At 35.7% G+C, this 17,649-nt stretch overlaps 1 protein-coding gene across 1 annotated transcript; it reads right to left on the bottom strand.

The window, feature by feature from the left end:
• Positions 1-3,939: 3,939 nt before the first annotated feature.
• On the bottom strand, positions 3,940-6,895 carry LOC111911092 (nucleolar GTP-binding protein 1). The gene is made up of 3 exons (XM_023906876.3): positions 6,757-6,895; positions 4,273-6,293; positions 3,940-4,159 (listed from the first exon to the last, which is right to left on the bottom strand). Exon 2 carries the CDS (start codon positions 6,270-6,272, stop codon positions 4,284-4,286), a length of 1,989 nt encoding a protein of 662 aa, XP_023762644.1. The 5' UTR covers positions 6,273-6,293; positions 6,757-6,895; the 3' UTR covers positions 3,940-4,159; positions 4,273-4,283.
• Between the last annotated feature and the right edge of the window lie 10,754 nt (positions 6,896-17,649).

Here is a 17,649-nt window from a genome sequence, read left to right as displayed (position 1 = left end):
AGAGAAGCTACCAAGGCACACTGTGTCTAAGGCAAGGAAAAAAATATCATGCAATGTTTGTAAAAATGTGGGGCATAACAAGGTCACATGTCCTCAAGCTAAAAGACCTCAAGTGCAAAAACCTAAAGTTGGCAGGAGGCCCAAACTAAATGTTAAAAAAAGGAAAACAGGTGTCAATGGAAAAGGTGAAGCAGCAGGAGAGGTCAATGAAAAAGGTGAAGGAGCAGGAGGTGTCAATGGAAAAGAGAAAGGTGAAGGAGCAGGAGGTGTCAATGAAGGGAAAAATGGTCAAGGAGCAAAATCAGTGCACGAAGGGAAAAAGGGTCAAGGAGCAACAGTTGTTGCTGCTGGAGGGATATCTAAAAGAAAGAAATCAGAGAGAATCATAAAGATGAAACTTGCTAAGAGGGTGAAGGGCAAAGATGGGAAAGGAGAAACAAGTGAAAACCCATTGGAGCTTAATGATTAGGATCTTATTTTGTTTTAGTTGTTATCTTTTAACTTGGTTGTGTTTGGTTGGATTTAAGTGTTAAGTTTGGTATTGGGATGTAGTAGGTTATTAAGTTTGGAATTGGACAAGTTGTTATGTTTTAAATTTGTTGTGTTTGGTTGGATTTAAGTGTTAACTTTGTTTAATTTGATTGTTCATATTTCGTACATACAAAACACATCAAACCCCAAATATAACCACTTCAATTAAATAAAGTACATTACAGATTACATAACAACTTAAAGGAAATAAAGTACATTACAAGTTTCAAAAGACATCAAAGTGCATTACAAGATACATAACAAGACAACTGGTCCAACTGACCTTCATTACAACTTGTACGTTATTAAACAGAAAAAAAAATACCCAACTACATACTAGGTAAACCTTCACCTTAAAGACCTCAGCTTGAAGCTTTTTGTTGGACTTATACAACCCATTTATGTTTAAACCTTCATTGTTGCACTCCATTTCATCAACCCAAGCTATAAAACCTGAACGAGCATCCTGATTCCAAGTATTTGCTTCAATTAACACATCTTAAAAAAGTAAGGTTAACACCAAAATTTGAATAACTGGTAAATTACCTTTTTCGGGCATGCATAAAAGGGCCTTCCTGGGTTATTGGTAGTACAAGATGTTCTTATAATAGCCTCAGCTCCACATCCACATTCCATGTTCTTCATTATGTACCTTCACAGTGAAGAGTATTTGAAGAAGAAAACAATGTGCTAGAATGAATGCAAGAAGGTATATATGAAGGAGCAGTGCATAAAAAAGACTATATTACCCCCACTGTGTAAAAGACTATATTACCCCCACTATTGTACTTTCAACAGATCCGTTTATCAAACTTAAGAACTAATTCAGATCAAAAACAATCGACAAAGAACATCAGACAACTTTACAAAACGCCTATCATTTTGATAGGTCTTTCATTAATCATTCGATTTCACTTACAAAATGTCTGTCATTAAGACAGGACTTTTACATATTTAGCCAAAATAAACAGAAATAAAAGAAAAAAAAATTAAGACGCACGAACACTACATACTAATAACCTTCTTAACCATTAACCACCTTAGTTGCAGATCAACCCATCACCAAAGCTTAACAAGGAAATGGAGCACAACAACCAGCAACAAGAGCATCCCCAACATCATGCCACCCAGAGCAACACCAACGGCTTTAAACTTCTGATCATGGTCATCTAGCTTGTGCTGGAGACTGATGTGGTCGATCCTGCAAACGATATACTCTTGTCTTAGCTGCTCCTTCAACCTTTTCATTTCAGTTTGGTTTTCTGTAATCTTCGGACCACAATCACAAAAGATTGAGTGGAGCACATTGTAGTTGATGTCTTCACCAGAATTTATAGAGTTGGGTGAAGGTGGTGGAGCCGACATTGTTGCTTTTTAAGGGTTCTTCCACAAGATTGTTTGCCCAAAAATGGTAATCAAGTTTCAGATTTGTTTTACTTCAAACCCCACATGTGTATGTCCCCTTATAATTCGAGACTTGTGCTTGGGACGTAATCGAATAGACAGTGAAAGGTTGTTGGGGTGTTGGTGGACATTAAAGGTGATAATTACTAATCTGCATGTGCCAACTTATGTGTCATCGAGTCAACTCGGTATTGACTCAGTGAGTTACCTCATACATATACATGGCAAGTGACGAGGCAGGTTAACCTGCTAAAATGGGTAAGGTGACTTTCTCAATCGGTCATTAACAAGTTTAAGCCCTTAAAACGCAAAAAATAATCACGAGGGACCATTTAAACTATTATACGTAACTTTGTTGGGCTAGAGTGACAATAACCCTTTGTTTGTTCTAGAATTAAAAAGACTATTATTTTGTCTCTTCTAGACTTAAAAAGACTATTATACCCTTATTTATTTTCTAAATTTATTTTGTTGTTTAAATTTAAAGGAAATAAAAAAATTACCCAACCACTGTCCCTATCTTGTCCTCTTTCCCTCCCACGTTCTTGAAAGAAAACAAGTAACCAAAAATACACACTAATGCCGTCGCCTGCTGCCAGATCCCGTCACTGAAGCTTCTGGTCATGTCGCCTCAAGCCCTCAACAGCATCGCAGAAGAGAAGAAAGAGAGATGGCTAGGATTTGGTGGAACCTGATGCACATATGTGGTCAATGCCTCGTCTTCTTCCTCCGAGCCTACCCTATCTTTTTTCTCTATCAAATTCATGAGTGAGATAGAGATTGATCGAGAGAATCAGAGAAATCACTACATGTGTAATTAGATCGATATCTTCATCTGCATCTCCATCTTCAATCTCTAATTCCTTCATTTCTTTATTAGAAAATGGTATGATTTGATTTTGACCAATATTAAGTTCACCAAGGTTTCAATGTTCTTTAATTTTGACCATCGTGACTTTGATTTTGGGGATATTTTGATAGATAATAAATAATAAAATCAAAACTTTGTTGGTGATCAGACAATGGTGAAAAAGTCACAGTGAAAAACTTGAACAACTTATTCCATTGTTTTTGTTGCTGTTTCGAATCGGAATACAAAACTTCATCCATCCTTTTGCTGAAACTTGATTCAAGATTGGAGATGACAGTGAGCTTTTTAAGATGGGTTTAGGGTGTTGGTGTTCTTTCAGTAAGATTCACCTTCTCCGGCGACTTCCTAGGTTTAATGGTGAAGGCTGTGGTGGAATGTGACGCCGGCGATGGCGAGGGTGTGCTGGTAAAAAGGATTTGCTGATCTGTGGGCCATATTCTTTTCATAAATACATAAATTTATATACATAATTAATAATTACATATAATTAATAAATACATAAAATAATGTTAAACGAAAATAATAAAGGTATATTAGTCTTTTAAGCTATATCAAAGATCAAAACGAAACAAATCCAATTTATAAAGACTGAGTTAAAAATTAAAGTTAGGATCAAACGAAAATAACAAAGGTATATTAGTCCTTTAAGCTATATCAAGGATCAAACTGAAACAAATCCAATTTATAAGGACTGAGTTAAAAATTAAAGTTAAGATCAAACAAAAATAATAAAGGTATATTAATCTTTTAAGCTATATTAAAGATCAAACCGAAACAAATCAAATTTATAAGGACTGATTTAAAAATTAAGGTTAGGATCAAACACACTCCTGTGTAATTTACTTTTTTCCAAAAAATAAATGAAAATAGAAAATAAATAAATAAGGGTTTTTGGAAGGGCCAAAACCGCCAAAACCACCTACCTGGTCAAAAAACTACCGATGATTTAAAAAAAAAATGGTTTGAACTAAAACTTATAAAAAAAACATGTCATATTAATTATTTTTGTATTTTTGTCTAAACTAAAATTTAAACTTCTTCAAAAAAGAATTTTGTTATGTTGCATGGTTGGAAAACACATACAAAAACGTAAACATAGCATCCACAAATAACATAAAAACTCATGTTAACATCAAATGTTTAACAAAACCCAACTGCTTACGTGAACTATCTATATGTGTAATGACTAATGAGCATCAATCTAAAGCACTATGAACTTGTCACCAAAATCATAACAGAAAACAAAAAAAGCAAAACCCATAAACAAAACAAACGAGGTAAAGGTGCATTACTCATCTAACTTCAAAATTTTGGTAACAGGATCCATTTAAGAACACCATTATTAACGTGTACCTTCACATAAGCAGAAAAAAGAATATCATAATTAAAAAACCGACGCAAAAAATATAAACACACTATATAGTTAAGAATCATTAATAAATCAAAATATATAAACCAAAGTTTACCTTGAATTTGCTTAACGTCTACTAATCTTCCCATTTGACCTTTTCCCAGAGAACAAATGTTTTGGCTTCAATGTTGGAATGACTCTATCGCCCTCACCCTTTTTAGCTGCCTTATTCCTCTTATGAACCGAACTCTTTCCCATTTTAAACGCCTTCACCTTTTGAGCTGAATCCTTATACCCTTCACCTGGAACCAATTCATGCACACGTGGCCTTGACATTGACCTTGACTTTGACTTTGACCTGATCTTCATCTTCTTATTCGATCCTTCATCATCATCCACATCCATTCCATCACCATGATCAGATGATCTCTCCCTCTTTCTACCCATTGACTCACTTCTCACCCTTTTCATTGCTTTTGATGGATCAAGCCCTAATGATGACAGCTGTCTCCCCATTCTTTCCGATGTAAATCTTTTGTCTTTATCGAATTTTCTTGGAACAATCGGTCTGCTTTCAGCTGTGCTTTTCTTGATTCTATGTTCACGGATTAATATGCTTTTCTTTTTCCTGATTTCATTCAGCTCTTTCTGTTGTTCTGGAGTCAAATCCTCACCTTCCATTTCTTCATCTTCTCCATCTCCTTGTTCTTGAAGAAGCCCTTCTTCTTTCTCCAATTCCTCAAGCCTCTGTAAAATATCCTGATCGATAAAATCATACACGTTATGCCCATCGAGTATTTCAGGTATGTTATCTTCCTTCCATTCGTCATCAGCTAAAAGATAATGGTTCTTCAAACTCGCAGAATAAACACCAGCTCCACCATTTTCATTTTCGTTATCCCTTTCGAGCTTCCTCTTCACCTTTTCGGCTTCCATGGCTTTAGCTTCAACAACAGCTTCAGATATGCAAACCGGTCTTTCCTCAAGTGGTTTTGGCATTGCAACATGGAACCGATTCAGATACTCTTTCATCTTCTTTGACTTCATTTTGACTTCAACTCTCTGGTCCAACAACCTCTCACAAGCTGCGTTTTTTACCGCGATTACCCCTTCTTCAGTCAAAGTACTCATGGTCAACAACACTTGTTGACCATCTACAACCAAAGTCTTCATTGCTTCTGATTTCATCTCTTCAACTAACTTCTTATCATCTTCCGAAATCCCTTCCAAAGATTGCAAATCCGTTTTGTTACAGACAATTATCAAAGGCTTATTCATGAAGAGCGACTTAATGGAATGAAAAAGAGCAGCTTGTTGTGCAATAGTGTATCCACAAGAACCAGAGATATCAAGAAAGAATAAAACAGCAGCTCTAAGATGTGCTAAAGCTGTTATACTAACCATTTCTATGACATTTCTATCCTCAAAAGGTCTATCTAGAATCCCTGGAGTATCAATCACTTGATACCTTAAATACTTATAATCAGTATGTCCAACAAACAGAGACTTTGTAGTGAAAGCATAAGGTTGTACATCGACATCTGCTCTTGTAATCTTGTTGATGAAAGAACTCTTTCCAACATTCGGATACCCACAAATCAAAATGGTTCTAGTGTTTGGGTCAATAGAAGGAAGCCTAGCCATGTGTTGTCTGATCTGTTCAAGATAAGCCAAACTTGGCCCAATTCTCTTTGTCACTGTGCACATTCTACCAAGAGCTGCAACTTTTAAGGCTTTGCATCTGTAAAGCGAGTCGCCATATTTCAACAACTTGACATAATCTTTGGCTATTTTCTCAATGAGGTTTCTTGCTGTGTTGATTTGACCAAGGGCGAGTTTGTAATGATCTTTGTTGTAAAGGACATGAAGAAGGTCGCCATAGAAAGGATGAATGTCATCGAGTCTTGGGAACTCGTCTACAATGGTGGAGAGCTTTTCGTGAAAGTTCGTTTGTGTGAACTTCACTTTTCTCATGTAAAATTGCCTAATGTGATTGATTGCATAGCCTTTGTGAACAACTGTTGGGGTTTGTCTTTGGGTTCTACTGAGGACTACGTCTACAAAATCTTTCTCTGTGGGTACCCTTGTGATTTTCTTGAAATTATACTGCACCATGTCTGAATATTTATGCCAAAACTGCATCAAAACAAGTCATTATATCAGAAATCTCATAATACCATTCAAATACAAAGGTGGTGAAGTCTTGTTGCAAACTTGATAACAAAAATTTTGAAGTAAAATTAGATTACTCTGTTCTTCAGATACATTTTTCAAACAAATGATTGGAAAAATCATCACAAATTAAGAATGTTTTATTGACAGGTCCATGAAAAATCATCATAAAGTTAAGATTGCTGTTGATTAAGAAGCGTAAGTAGTTGTAGTAATGGGGATAATTAAGAAGCAATGTGCAGTTCTGACGCAAAGTGAATCTCTGTTCTTCAAACAAAAGGTTGTCGTTTTATAGCTAATGTGAACAAATTAGAACGCATGAACAAATATGCAGATTAAACGACATAAATCATTCGAACGAACAGAGATTCCAACAAATCAAAATAAATAATTCAAGCGAAGCCTACAATTTTACATGATGTATTACCAGGAACAGAGTATAGAACGGGAAGAGGAAGAACACAAAACCCTGGAACCGGTATGATTTTAGGGTACAGCCGATGAATTGAATCGTGGTTGTAGAATTGTTTCTTGGAATTTATTAATGATATAGAATATGCGAAAGATTTGGAAATCAGGATTTCAAGAATTAAGATTTCGAATAAAATTGAAATATATTTCCTTTAGTATAAATTTGTTTAGTGTTTGTAAATTGACAAAATATTTAGAGTTTACTTGTGTTAAAATATACAATTGACCTTATCTTTTCTTGTTTGTTTGTTTCGTCAATCATTTATACAATCTTGTTTTGATACGTATTCTTGGAGAAGATACTTATCAGTTTAATTTGGTTAATGGGGTATGTATTTAAGCAAATATTAACCCCATTTTTCGGATGTTTCTTTTGTTTTGATAGATCAAAGTGATGAAAAGAGACAAAGATGATCACATCTCGGCTTCAATGAATAGGGAGTCTCGGCAATGGCTCAGAACATGAGAGGTGGACTCGGCAAACACTAGCCCCCGCATGCCGAGTTTGGTGGAGGAATTCGGCATTGAGCTTCCGATGAGAGAGAGAGAGGGATGTTAGGTATTTTTTTTACAATTTTAAATAAATACAATATTTCAAAAAAAAACTTATTTTTTAAACATAACCGTTTTTTTCTTCTAAATTTCAAATTTTAAACTTTTCATAAACTATTATAAACTAGAAGGAATCTGGTTGCGCCGTTGGCGCTGATTTGAATAATGTTTGAAAAAAAAAAAAGCTGGAAATAACTTTCTGGACATACATTAAAAGTTATATATAAATAGAATTTGTTTACGTTGCAATTATTGATTACATTCCATGATAAAATGAAAAAAAAAAATTAATAAAATACGAAGATCGGAATGGCCCATTCCATTCCATCTGGCAACGGAATGAACAATATCGTTCCTTCCTTCACTTCATCATACCAAAAAAGATGTACTTACTTATGCATTTATCATGGTCTCTTATATGCAAATCACCACTATACGTGGACTCATAGTTTCCCTGCAATGGGAAAAGCATAAAAATAGAGGTCAATATCATTATTTCAGTTTAAAGTAGCATAATGTAACGTCCGTAGATCAGGGCTAGTCAATTTAGAGACGATAGGCGTCAAAAATGAACTTTTGATGAAATATTATTTAGAATGAATAATCTTAACTAAGTTATAGTATATGTTACAAGGTTTTCGTGCATATAAAGAACGCCGAAATCCGAGTTATAACGAAGAAGTTATGACCTGTCGAAGTTTCGCGACAGAACCAGCTTGACACAGCGCGACGTAAAAAGTGAATTTATGTTAGAGCGATATTTAGCCTTAGTGATCTAAACGAAAGTTGTAGAGTTCGTTAAACCGTGAGCGTGCATAAAAAGAACGTCCAAATCTGACTTCGTATGAGGAAGTTATGATTTTTCTAAGTTTCAGCTTAGCAGTATGCAGCCCGGATACTCAATTTGAGATCGAGCGGTTTTTAGCCAAAACAATCTAAACGAGAATCGAAGATCTCGTCAATTGTAGTGAAACGATAAAAAGATAGGCGAAAACGGACGTCGGATGAAGAAGCTATGAATTTATAACGGAGTTTTCCAGTCCCGGCCTACTAAAAATAATATAATAAAAATAAATTCAAAATTAGCCAACGGAGTCTAAACGAAAGTTGTAGAGCGTAGTCTCACCTACGCGTGGATATAAAGAACGTCGAAAACGGAGCTCGTATGCGAAAGTTACGCAATTTAGAAGTTCGACGAGTCAAATTACGCCCAGTGTAATTTGAGTACGCCCAGCGTACTCAAAGGGGTGCAACTTGTCTGACCAATACTCGAGTGCCACCAGTCGACGCACGCAATGACGTCAAATTAGCCGCGTAATTTGAGATTACGCCCCGCGTAATCCCAGACCCAACAGCCTATAAATAGAACTCAAGATCAGCCATTTCCTTGCGATTTTTCTTACTTTCTCTCTAAGTTTTTGCCTCGATTTGTGTGCCAATCATATCCCGAAGCCCCGGTATTATTCTCGAGCCCCGAAGCAAGATCCGAAGCCCCAAGGATCCCGAAGAGCGTTATTCCCGAGCCGAAGCGTTGCCCGCGAGGAGCCGGTTTTTGTGAAGATCTTCCAGATCTATAGAGAAACACTACTTCTACAAGCCGTAGTGCTGCCCGATCATCTTCTGATCAAGTGAGTGTATAGTCACTTTCATCTTACACATAAATATGAAGTATTTGATAAAATACGTGTTATGTGTATATATATATATATATATATATATATATATATATATATATATATATATATATATATATATATATATATATATATATATTGTTGTTTATATGCGTGAGTGCATAGTTACTTTCTTCTAATACATAAATATAAAGTATTAGCTATGAAATACGTGCTATGTGTTATATATTAATTATCTATTTGAGATGGATTTGGAATTGATGTTTTTATACGGGTGTTAAATGATTTAAATTGTGTTTGTATTTATATCTACAAAAATGTTGGGTAGAACATGGGTAGATGGAATAGTTGGTGACGATGCGACTTCGTGGCTTACTCACGTAGAACATGGGTAGATGGAATAGTTGGTGACGATGCGACTTCGTGCCTATTGAGTAAGCCTTGGTGACGATGTGACTTCGTGCCTATTTGATAAACCTTGGTGACGATGTGACTTCGTGCCTTTTGGTGTAAACCCAGGTGACTATGAGACGTAGTGCCTATTGTGTAAACCTTGGTGACTATGAGACGTAGTGCCAATTGTATGAACCCTGGTGACTATGCGACGTAGTGCCTGTTGTATAAACCGTGGTAGCAAATGGACCGTGTGCCAGTTCCTTAGGTAAACCCTTAGGTATGAATGAAGAAAGTATAATCGATTCTTAGGGTAAAACCTTAATAAATAAAAAAGATAATGGGGATGGGTATTTGGGTTGATTGTTGATAATTGAATATTATAAATGTATTATTGTGGGTTGAAAACCCTATATGCTCACCAGGCTCCCAAGCCTGACCCACTCAGTTTTCTTTGTATCACAGGTATCAATACGAAGACATATTTCACTGAGAGAATAAAGGAGATGTAAATCATTAGTGTAAATAAATGTAAGTTCTGTTTATGCTTATGTGTCTGTATCGGAACATGACATCCCGAGATTTTGTTATATAATGAAAATACTTTTCTTTAAGAAATGCTTTGATAAATTCTTATCACATTTTTTTTTATTTTGGGGACAAATTCCGCAACAATTTTCTTTAAACGATTACTCTGATTTTAAAAAAACAAAGTATAAACAAATCGGTCTTTTCTGGCCATGAAATTAGGGATGTCACACATAAAGGGATGGCTTCCCCATCGGGTAATTTAAACATTTAACATAATTACCGATCCAATTCCTTTGACCAGGAAAATCAGGACATATTTACCTTAGATTCCGATATGCAGGGCCGGTCCAAACATATTTTGGGCCCTGAGCGAATTAGAAAAAAAAGGCCCCCAAATTGAAATTTTTCATATCCATTCAAAAATAGACGCACTATTTACAAGAAATCACTAATAATATTATCATAAACACAAATATAACCATCAAATTTAGAAAAACATCAAATTTATTAAAAAAAAAAAAAAAAAAAAAAAAAAAAAAAAAAAAACACTTATCTTTTTCTGATGCACTACATATTTTTTTTGTATACATAATACTATTGTTAAACCATTCTATCTTTCTTGTGACATTGATAACCTTTAATACTACTTCAATACCTGTAGCTTTATTAAACTTCTTTCTGCAACATAAAAATAATGGTTAATAAAATGCAATATGAAATAAAAGTGTTTGGATAACAATCAAAAGCTTTAACAAAAACCATATTATTAGAGGAAAAGTATTTGCAACACTTTAAAAACCACATCAAACACATAGTATATGATTTCCAATAACTACAAACTACTTTAACAAAAGTACTACACCATATGTATGTCTTAAACTCGTGTGTTTGTGGAAGCCTAATATCAAAGGAGGTTTGCAAAATAAAATCGATGACAAAAGTCATAAATCTATCAAAAATAAAGAATGAATATTACCTTATCATGTAAATGTACAAAAATAGCACTTATTGATTGAGTGAAAAACATTGAATTTCACTGTTTTAGACAGAAACTTGAAGGAACTTTAGAAATCTGATTTACAAACAAACTGAGAATGAGAAACAATACACAAATCAAAGACAAAAAAAATTCAGAAGCTTTAATATTGATCAAACCTTATTTGACATCTCCCAATCACTTCGGAAATCAACAACTCGACACATAAGGGAAGGCAAAAGCATAAGTTCAACACAGATTGAGGAGAAATTAGCACTTCAGCATATCAACACAGAAAGAGAATGCGATATTTTAATTTGAGAAAGATGAGTGAGAAGCAGAGAATGAATTGACTATAAGAGCAAGATAGAAATGAGAGAAAGAATTATTTTAAGAGCAAGAGAAAGAATGATTTTGTTGATGCGAAAAGGAGAGGGAGAAATTACAACGTCTTCTGATGTTGAGATTCACGAGGCATCATCGAATTAGCGATTCATGAGGAGGCGATTCCATTCCCTCCAAATGGTGCCCTAATTCTTGTCGCTAGTTTCTTCTTTCGTATCCCAGACATGCTCAACATTCGTTCCAGGCCATATATTTACCTGCGCTTGAACTAACTTGGCCCCTTTTTAAAAACATGTATCTAGATTATTTTTTATATATACATACACTATTTAACCCAATAATTTTGGGCCCCTCTGAGACATGGGCCCTAGGCGGTCGCCCGGGTCGCCCACCGTCAGGACCATCCCTGCCGATATGTAACAACATTCGGTTCCTAAGCATTCTTCATCCACAAAAACTTCAATACAAGGCAGGACAGGGGCAGTAGTTCTAGCAACAGGTCTCTGTGGAATCTGAAATTTTAAGGAAATATAATTCACTGAATGATTACGAGATATAAATATAATCAAGAGTCACGAAAATTGAAATAAAGAGAATAATAGTAATTAACACCTTATGTAATGTCCACTTTGCAGGAATGACATTATTCTCTTTATTTCTCTCAGCTCTTCCTCGTAAACTATTCCAGTGTTTCAACTCTGGCTTTGATGATTCCGACTACTGCTGCATTGAGCTCCCACCTGTAGTCTCTTTATAAACCTTGAATGATGCAGCCCTATCAAAATCATTATAAAAAAAATTATCACAATGTATATTTCTAACTGGTTTGAAATAATCAAAACCTGTTATGTCATTTGCTCACCGTTCTTGTTTTTGTTTTTTTTTCTTTTTTTTTTTTAGCTATTTTAGAACTTTCCATAAGGCGATTTCCTAGTAGTTTAAGAAAGTATATAAGTAAAAGAAAGATTTTTTTCGCATATTTTCAAAATATTAAGAAATTCTCACCACTGTCTTCTCGGGCCAAGATAGTACCAAAGCTTCAGGTAGGTTGATGAGTGTCCATTGATTCCTCCTAGTGATTTTGGAACTTTAACATCAATACAACCAGATCATAGACTCATATCACAGTTTACCAAATAGGAAAAAATAAAAAGGCGTTGAGGAGGAAACCCACTAACGATTAAAACAATGACAATCCCCAAAACGAAAATTCCAGAACAATGTTTAGCAGAATAGACTCTGTTCTTGTTCTTTTCATGAGCAAACAAAAAGGCCATCGACACCTTTTGTTTCTCCTTCTTCCTTCCCTTTTGAAAGCCGACAGAAAACCTACAAACACATGGCCATTGTGTGCCATAGTCCTAAGATAGAAAGCATATAGATAACATTAGATATAAACAACACCAAAATTAATATTGTGGAATCACAAGAAACGAAGGTGTTGATTGTGTACAAGGTCCGATAAATCGTGTTCATGTGTATGAAGGAGGGACGTCCACTGTGCATGACGAAGGTGTGACAACCCGAAATTTCTATTCTAAATCGAACCATTGCAATCCAATAGTAGTAGAGCAGTTACAGTGAAAATTCAAACTTGTGGAATAAGTTTGGCAGTTTTAGGGTTTTACACCTAAAGGAGTTATTAGGAGAGTGGTTGCACTAAGATGTTGTGCAACACTGTAATTCCATTACTCTAGGTCATTAGAATCCATTCCGAGAAAAGAAATATTTTCTGCCAAAAATCTCAGGACTATAAATAGAATTCTGAACCAAAATGGTTCATTAGTTGAATTCCAAATAGAGAAAAGTCAATTTCTCTCTCACGGATCTTCGGGTTTTCATCCCAGATTGTGAGTCTACTTCCCTAAATGTGTTTTAATACTTGTTATATGCTTTATAACATTGATTACATGTCCAAAACACAAGATCCGGGAGTTTACCGCCCAAGAACGTTCTTGGGGAGTAAACTCCAAAATCAAGCCTAAAGGCCACATAGTCCCATTTCCGTGTTAGGCATCTATCTAAGGACTTAGTGTATGATCATTAGAGGCTTGAAACAAATCAAAATCACTTAGTTTGATGAGTTTACGGCCAAGGAACAACCTCTATGGCCGTAAACTCCAATGTAAAGGGCACAAATGAGTGCCTTGTGATCCCTAGCCTTAGAACAAACACCTAGAAGCTTTATACTCATGATTTATGCCATCAAAACCCTTAGAAATCATTTCTATAAGGGAGTTTACGGCCAAGAAACTCCTTGGGCCGTAAACTCCAAGTTTTAGGTTCCAAAATGCCTTTAAACTCTTCCTAAGGCTTAGTATTCATTTTTGGCATGTACCTTAATGTGTTTAAGACCTAGAAAACACATAAAAAGCATAAGTGTTTGAGAGTTTACGGCCAAGAGTATTTCTTGGGCCGTAAACTCCTTAAATGGGGTCAAAGGACACCCTAAACACTTCCATAGGCCAAGAAACTTTTAGGGCAAGTACTTAGAGGAGATATGGACTAGTTAAAATTCTTAGGACCTCATGTGTGAGGGAGTTTACGGCCCAAAGAGTTCTATGGCCGTAAACTCCATCAAATGGTCCCATTTAGTGCCTTAAACCTCCCTTAATCCAAGTATTGAAGCCTAGACTTGTTCCTAGAATTGTTAGACACTTGAAAAGACAATAAGAACCCTCCCAAGGGAGTTTACGGCCGTAAACTCCAAGGGAAAAGGGTCTTTGGGCCGTAAACTCCCCTTAGGAGTCAATATGGTGCCTTAAACTCTTGCCTAGCATTGAAACAGTTCCCCTCTAAAGTTGTGGTACTTCTAAACTCCATTTCATGGCTTGTTTGAGAGTTTACGGCCAGGAGCCTACTCCCCTGGGCCGTAAACTCTAATGAATATGGTATTTTGACCATAAACTTCCATTAGGGGCATTGCACTTTGTTGTTGCAACCCATTAGCCTCCTAGCACTTGACCAAAAGTGTTGTCCTCGCGCTTAAATGCTTATACTTGTATAATTAGTGATTTAGTCTCTAATTATTTATATACATATGTCTTCATATGTAATTAGGATCATTGTGTGTGTTTAAGTCTTCACTTGACACCAAGCACTTGTCCGATCCTTCCATACGATAACAGCCGTTCGATTCCAGTCACATACTGCAGGTAAGTTCATACCCCTTAACTAATGTTTTAAACTATTTCAAATGTTTTATGGGGGGGGGGGATACAAGTAGAATCATGCTACTTGTTATGTCAATCACATGTGATTTGTAAGTAGGACATTATTACTTATTACATCAATCACATGTGATTAATATACAACATTCAAAAGATTTGGCTACTCATTAGCCGTTTTACCAAACAGTTTCCTTCAAATGATTTTTATAAACATTTTATATGTTTTCAAACTACTTCTTACACTGTACTTCTTACTCTGTTTATCATACTTCAAACTTATTTACAACTGTGTTTCAAACAAATGTTCCTTTATACTCAAAAACTGCTTTATTATACTTATGCCTTCAAATTGTTTTATAGATTGACATCAAGTCGATCTTCTCTTAAAATAATATTTCTGTTTCAATTGTTTTACAAAACTTACTTATGCTTTTATTTTATTATAAATTGCATGCCTCTATATGTATAGTTATATAAGGAATGTTTAAAAGACTTAGGAAGACTATCCACCCTAGTTCCTTTTCGCGCCTTGAGATGTGGTCTGGTGGGACATTGGGTATTCGTCCGAAGGTCGTTTAAAGATTTGTTATATATCATGTGTACATATATAGTCATAAAGGGTCTTTCCAGTTCATCCTATGCCCTTGGGTAGTAAGGGTATACATCCACGTCCATACGTACCACTTAGAATACTAGTAAGCTACCATAGGGGTAGTTCAGGAAGATACTAGAACCATTACTAGAACGCGACATCATACAATGAGTCAGTTCATTCATGAGTCAATACTTTCTAGAACATTACTATACATTACATGTACAATTATACTAGGACGAGAACATATACATCTATACTAGAACGTTTACAATTACTATACATGCTAGATAGGGAGAACACACATTCTAGCTAGCACACATAGAACTTTACCGTACTCTACTATAATATTTACATTATTATACTTATAGGAGTACTTGTGCATAGATATATCAGTAGGAGTCCTATTACATTTTATATGTATCGACTCTGTTATCAAATCAGTGTTCTTACCTTTACCTTGTGATAAAATCACATAATCGACGAGGTAGAATGGATTATTATCCTAGTACCAAAGGAATACGTATTGAGGGATTGACCATTCCTAGAATCTCTGTTAGCTACAGAGGTAAAAGTACATCCACGGATGTCAAACGGTTGGTACCATTACAGGTACGCAATTAAGGGATTGACTATTCCTATACCCAGCTGTTAGCAAACAGAGGTAAGAGTACATCTACGGATGGCTTAAAGTTAACAATGATAGTTACCCTAGTACAAAAGGGTAATATTCAGAACAGTTAGGTCTTGGTAGAAGACTACATTCAGAATAGTTAGGTCTTGGTAGAAGACTACATTCAGAATAGTTAGGTCTTGGTAGAAGACTACATTCAGAACAGTTAGGTCTTGGTAGAAGACTACACACATAACAGTTAAGTCTTGGTAGAAGACTCCATTTTGTTACTAATAGGAATCATAGGGATTTCTAGGGATTTTCAAACACTTTCAGTTGAGTTATAAACATTTTCATACTTAAACTAGCTTTCTTTCAAAGCAATGTCAAGTCTTAGAAATTATAAGTTTTCACAGATTAAGACACATTAATACTTATGATCTCACCAGCTTTATAGCTGATACTCGCTTTCAAAATTACTTGTATCCTCAGGTCATCATAGACAGGTACCGATGCAAGGAGAAAGGAAGATGAAGCTTATTCAAGACTTATCTTTCATTTTGATTTATGCTTTAGTGTTTATCAAAATTTGACAGAATACAATTGTATAATAATTATTTTATTTTGTTAATGCAATGGATGATGTTGTTGCTTTTTTACTACTTTGCATTGTTGTTGATACTATACATGACGTCCTCCGCCCCAGAACATTTCCGCCGTTCTTGGTTTTGGGGTGTGACAGATTGGTATCAGAGCATTGTTTATAGTGAATTAAGTATATCAACCCATAAAAGATATACTAACTATAAATACATAAGGGATTAAAAATACTCTGACCAAGAGTTTATACTTTAAATAGTAAAATATTTAAGTAAGTATACGTGCCGCATTCATACTAAAACCAGTGTCATTAGGACAATACAAAAGAAATACGATTGTTGGGCAACACAAATGGGCTTAGAGACATATGGTCAAAACTGGGAAGATATAGCCTGATCACCTATATTATCCGATGGTTGACTAGCATGTGCCTAAGTTTAAGTGTGTGGTTGCAACAATGCTAAAATCTTACCAACCCTACCACAATGAGAACAATAGAACATAAAAATAAATTTAAAATACTATAGGAGTATTTTGGTGTTACTATAAATACTTTATACTTGAGAATTAAAAAGGGATCTTCATTACTAAGTTGATAGTTGCTAAGTGGATACACTGAGGCTACATGTAATTAGGATGTTATAGACTCAGAATCTGTGATAATTTTGCCTTACCCCTATTCTGTGTGAATAAGGAATTAAGGTCACTTATTCGAAGGTCTATCCTGTTTAGATTACACATAGCTGGTATGCACTTCACAAATAGCGATGTAACTAATGAAGGTTTCCTAAATAATTATCTAGATAGTTCGTCTAATACTTATCTTCTTACCCTAAATTCTCGCATAGAAATCATAACTGGACTCCATCCCCTTGACAACCAGTATCTTCCGAATGAAGTCATAACTGGTTGGTTTGGAGAAGAACCAGAGAATGATCATCCTATTCCCTGGATGATCACCGTGATGAAGACCTTTCGTATGATACTAACCCCGAGCCAGAGGTTGAGAACCTACCCCGAGCAGCTCCCGTTTCGATTCCTAACCCTCTTCCGGCTTTTCATGGCCCGACCCTGAGTGAGTGGAATGCTTGGAAACATGGAGCCAAGGACAAGATTAGTTTATGCTATTTAATGGCGACCGAAGCTTTTACGACTTGAGCAATGAGGGCTTAGCAGATATAGTCTTGCCAATCTTGGACCGCAGAGAGGCCAGAAATGAGATTCGAGGTAGGACAGCCCTACATCAGATTACAGAAGTAGTCGCTTATGCTAGAATGCATACCCTCCACACCATTCATCCAGAGGATGCTCACGAGAGATCAGAGAGAAACCATGAAATCCTGTTGCAAACACTGGCTGAATCACGAGCCGTAGTCATAGAGCTCCGAGTACGCCAGATGGGGTGCGAAAGACACCTACTTGACGTAGAACGACAATTGGTTG

This window comes from Lactuca sativa, chromosome 8 (genome assembly GCF_002870075.4).
Source record: "Lactuca sativa cultivar Salinas chromosome 8, Lsat_Salinas_v11, whole genome shotgun sequence".
Classification (NCBI taxonomy): Eukaryota; Viridiplantae; Streptophyta; class Magnoliopsida; order Asterales; family Asteraceae; genus Lactuca; species Lactuca sativa.
Note: the sequence above shows the minus strand (reverse complement) of the source record. Positions and strands in the feature narration are given on the sequence as shown.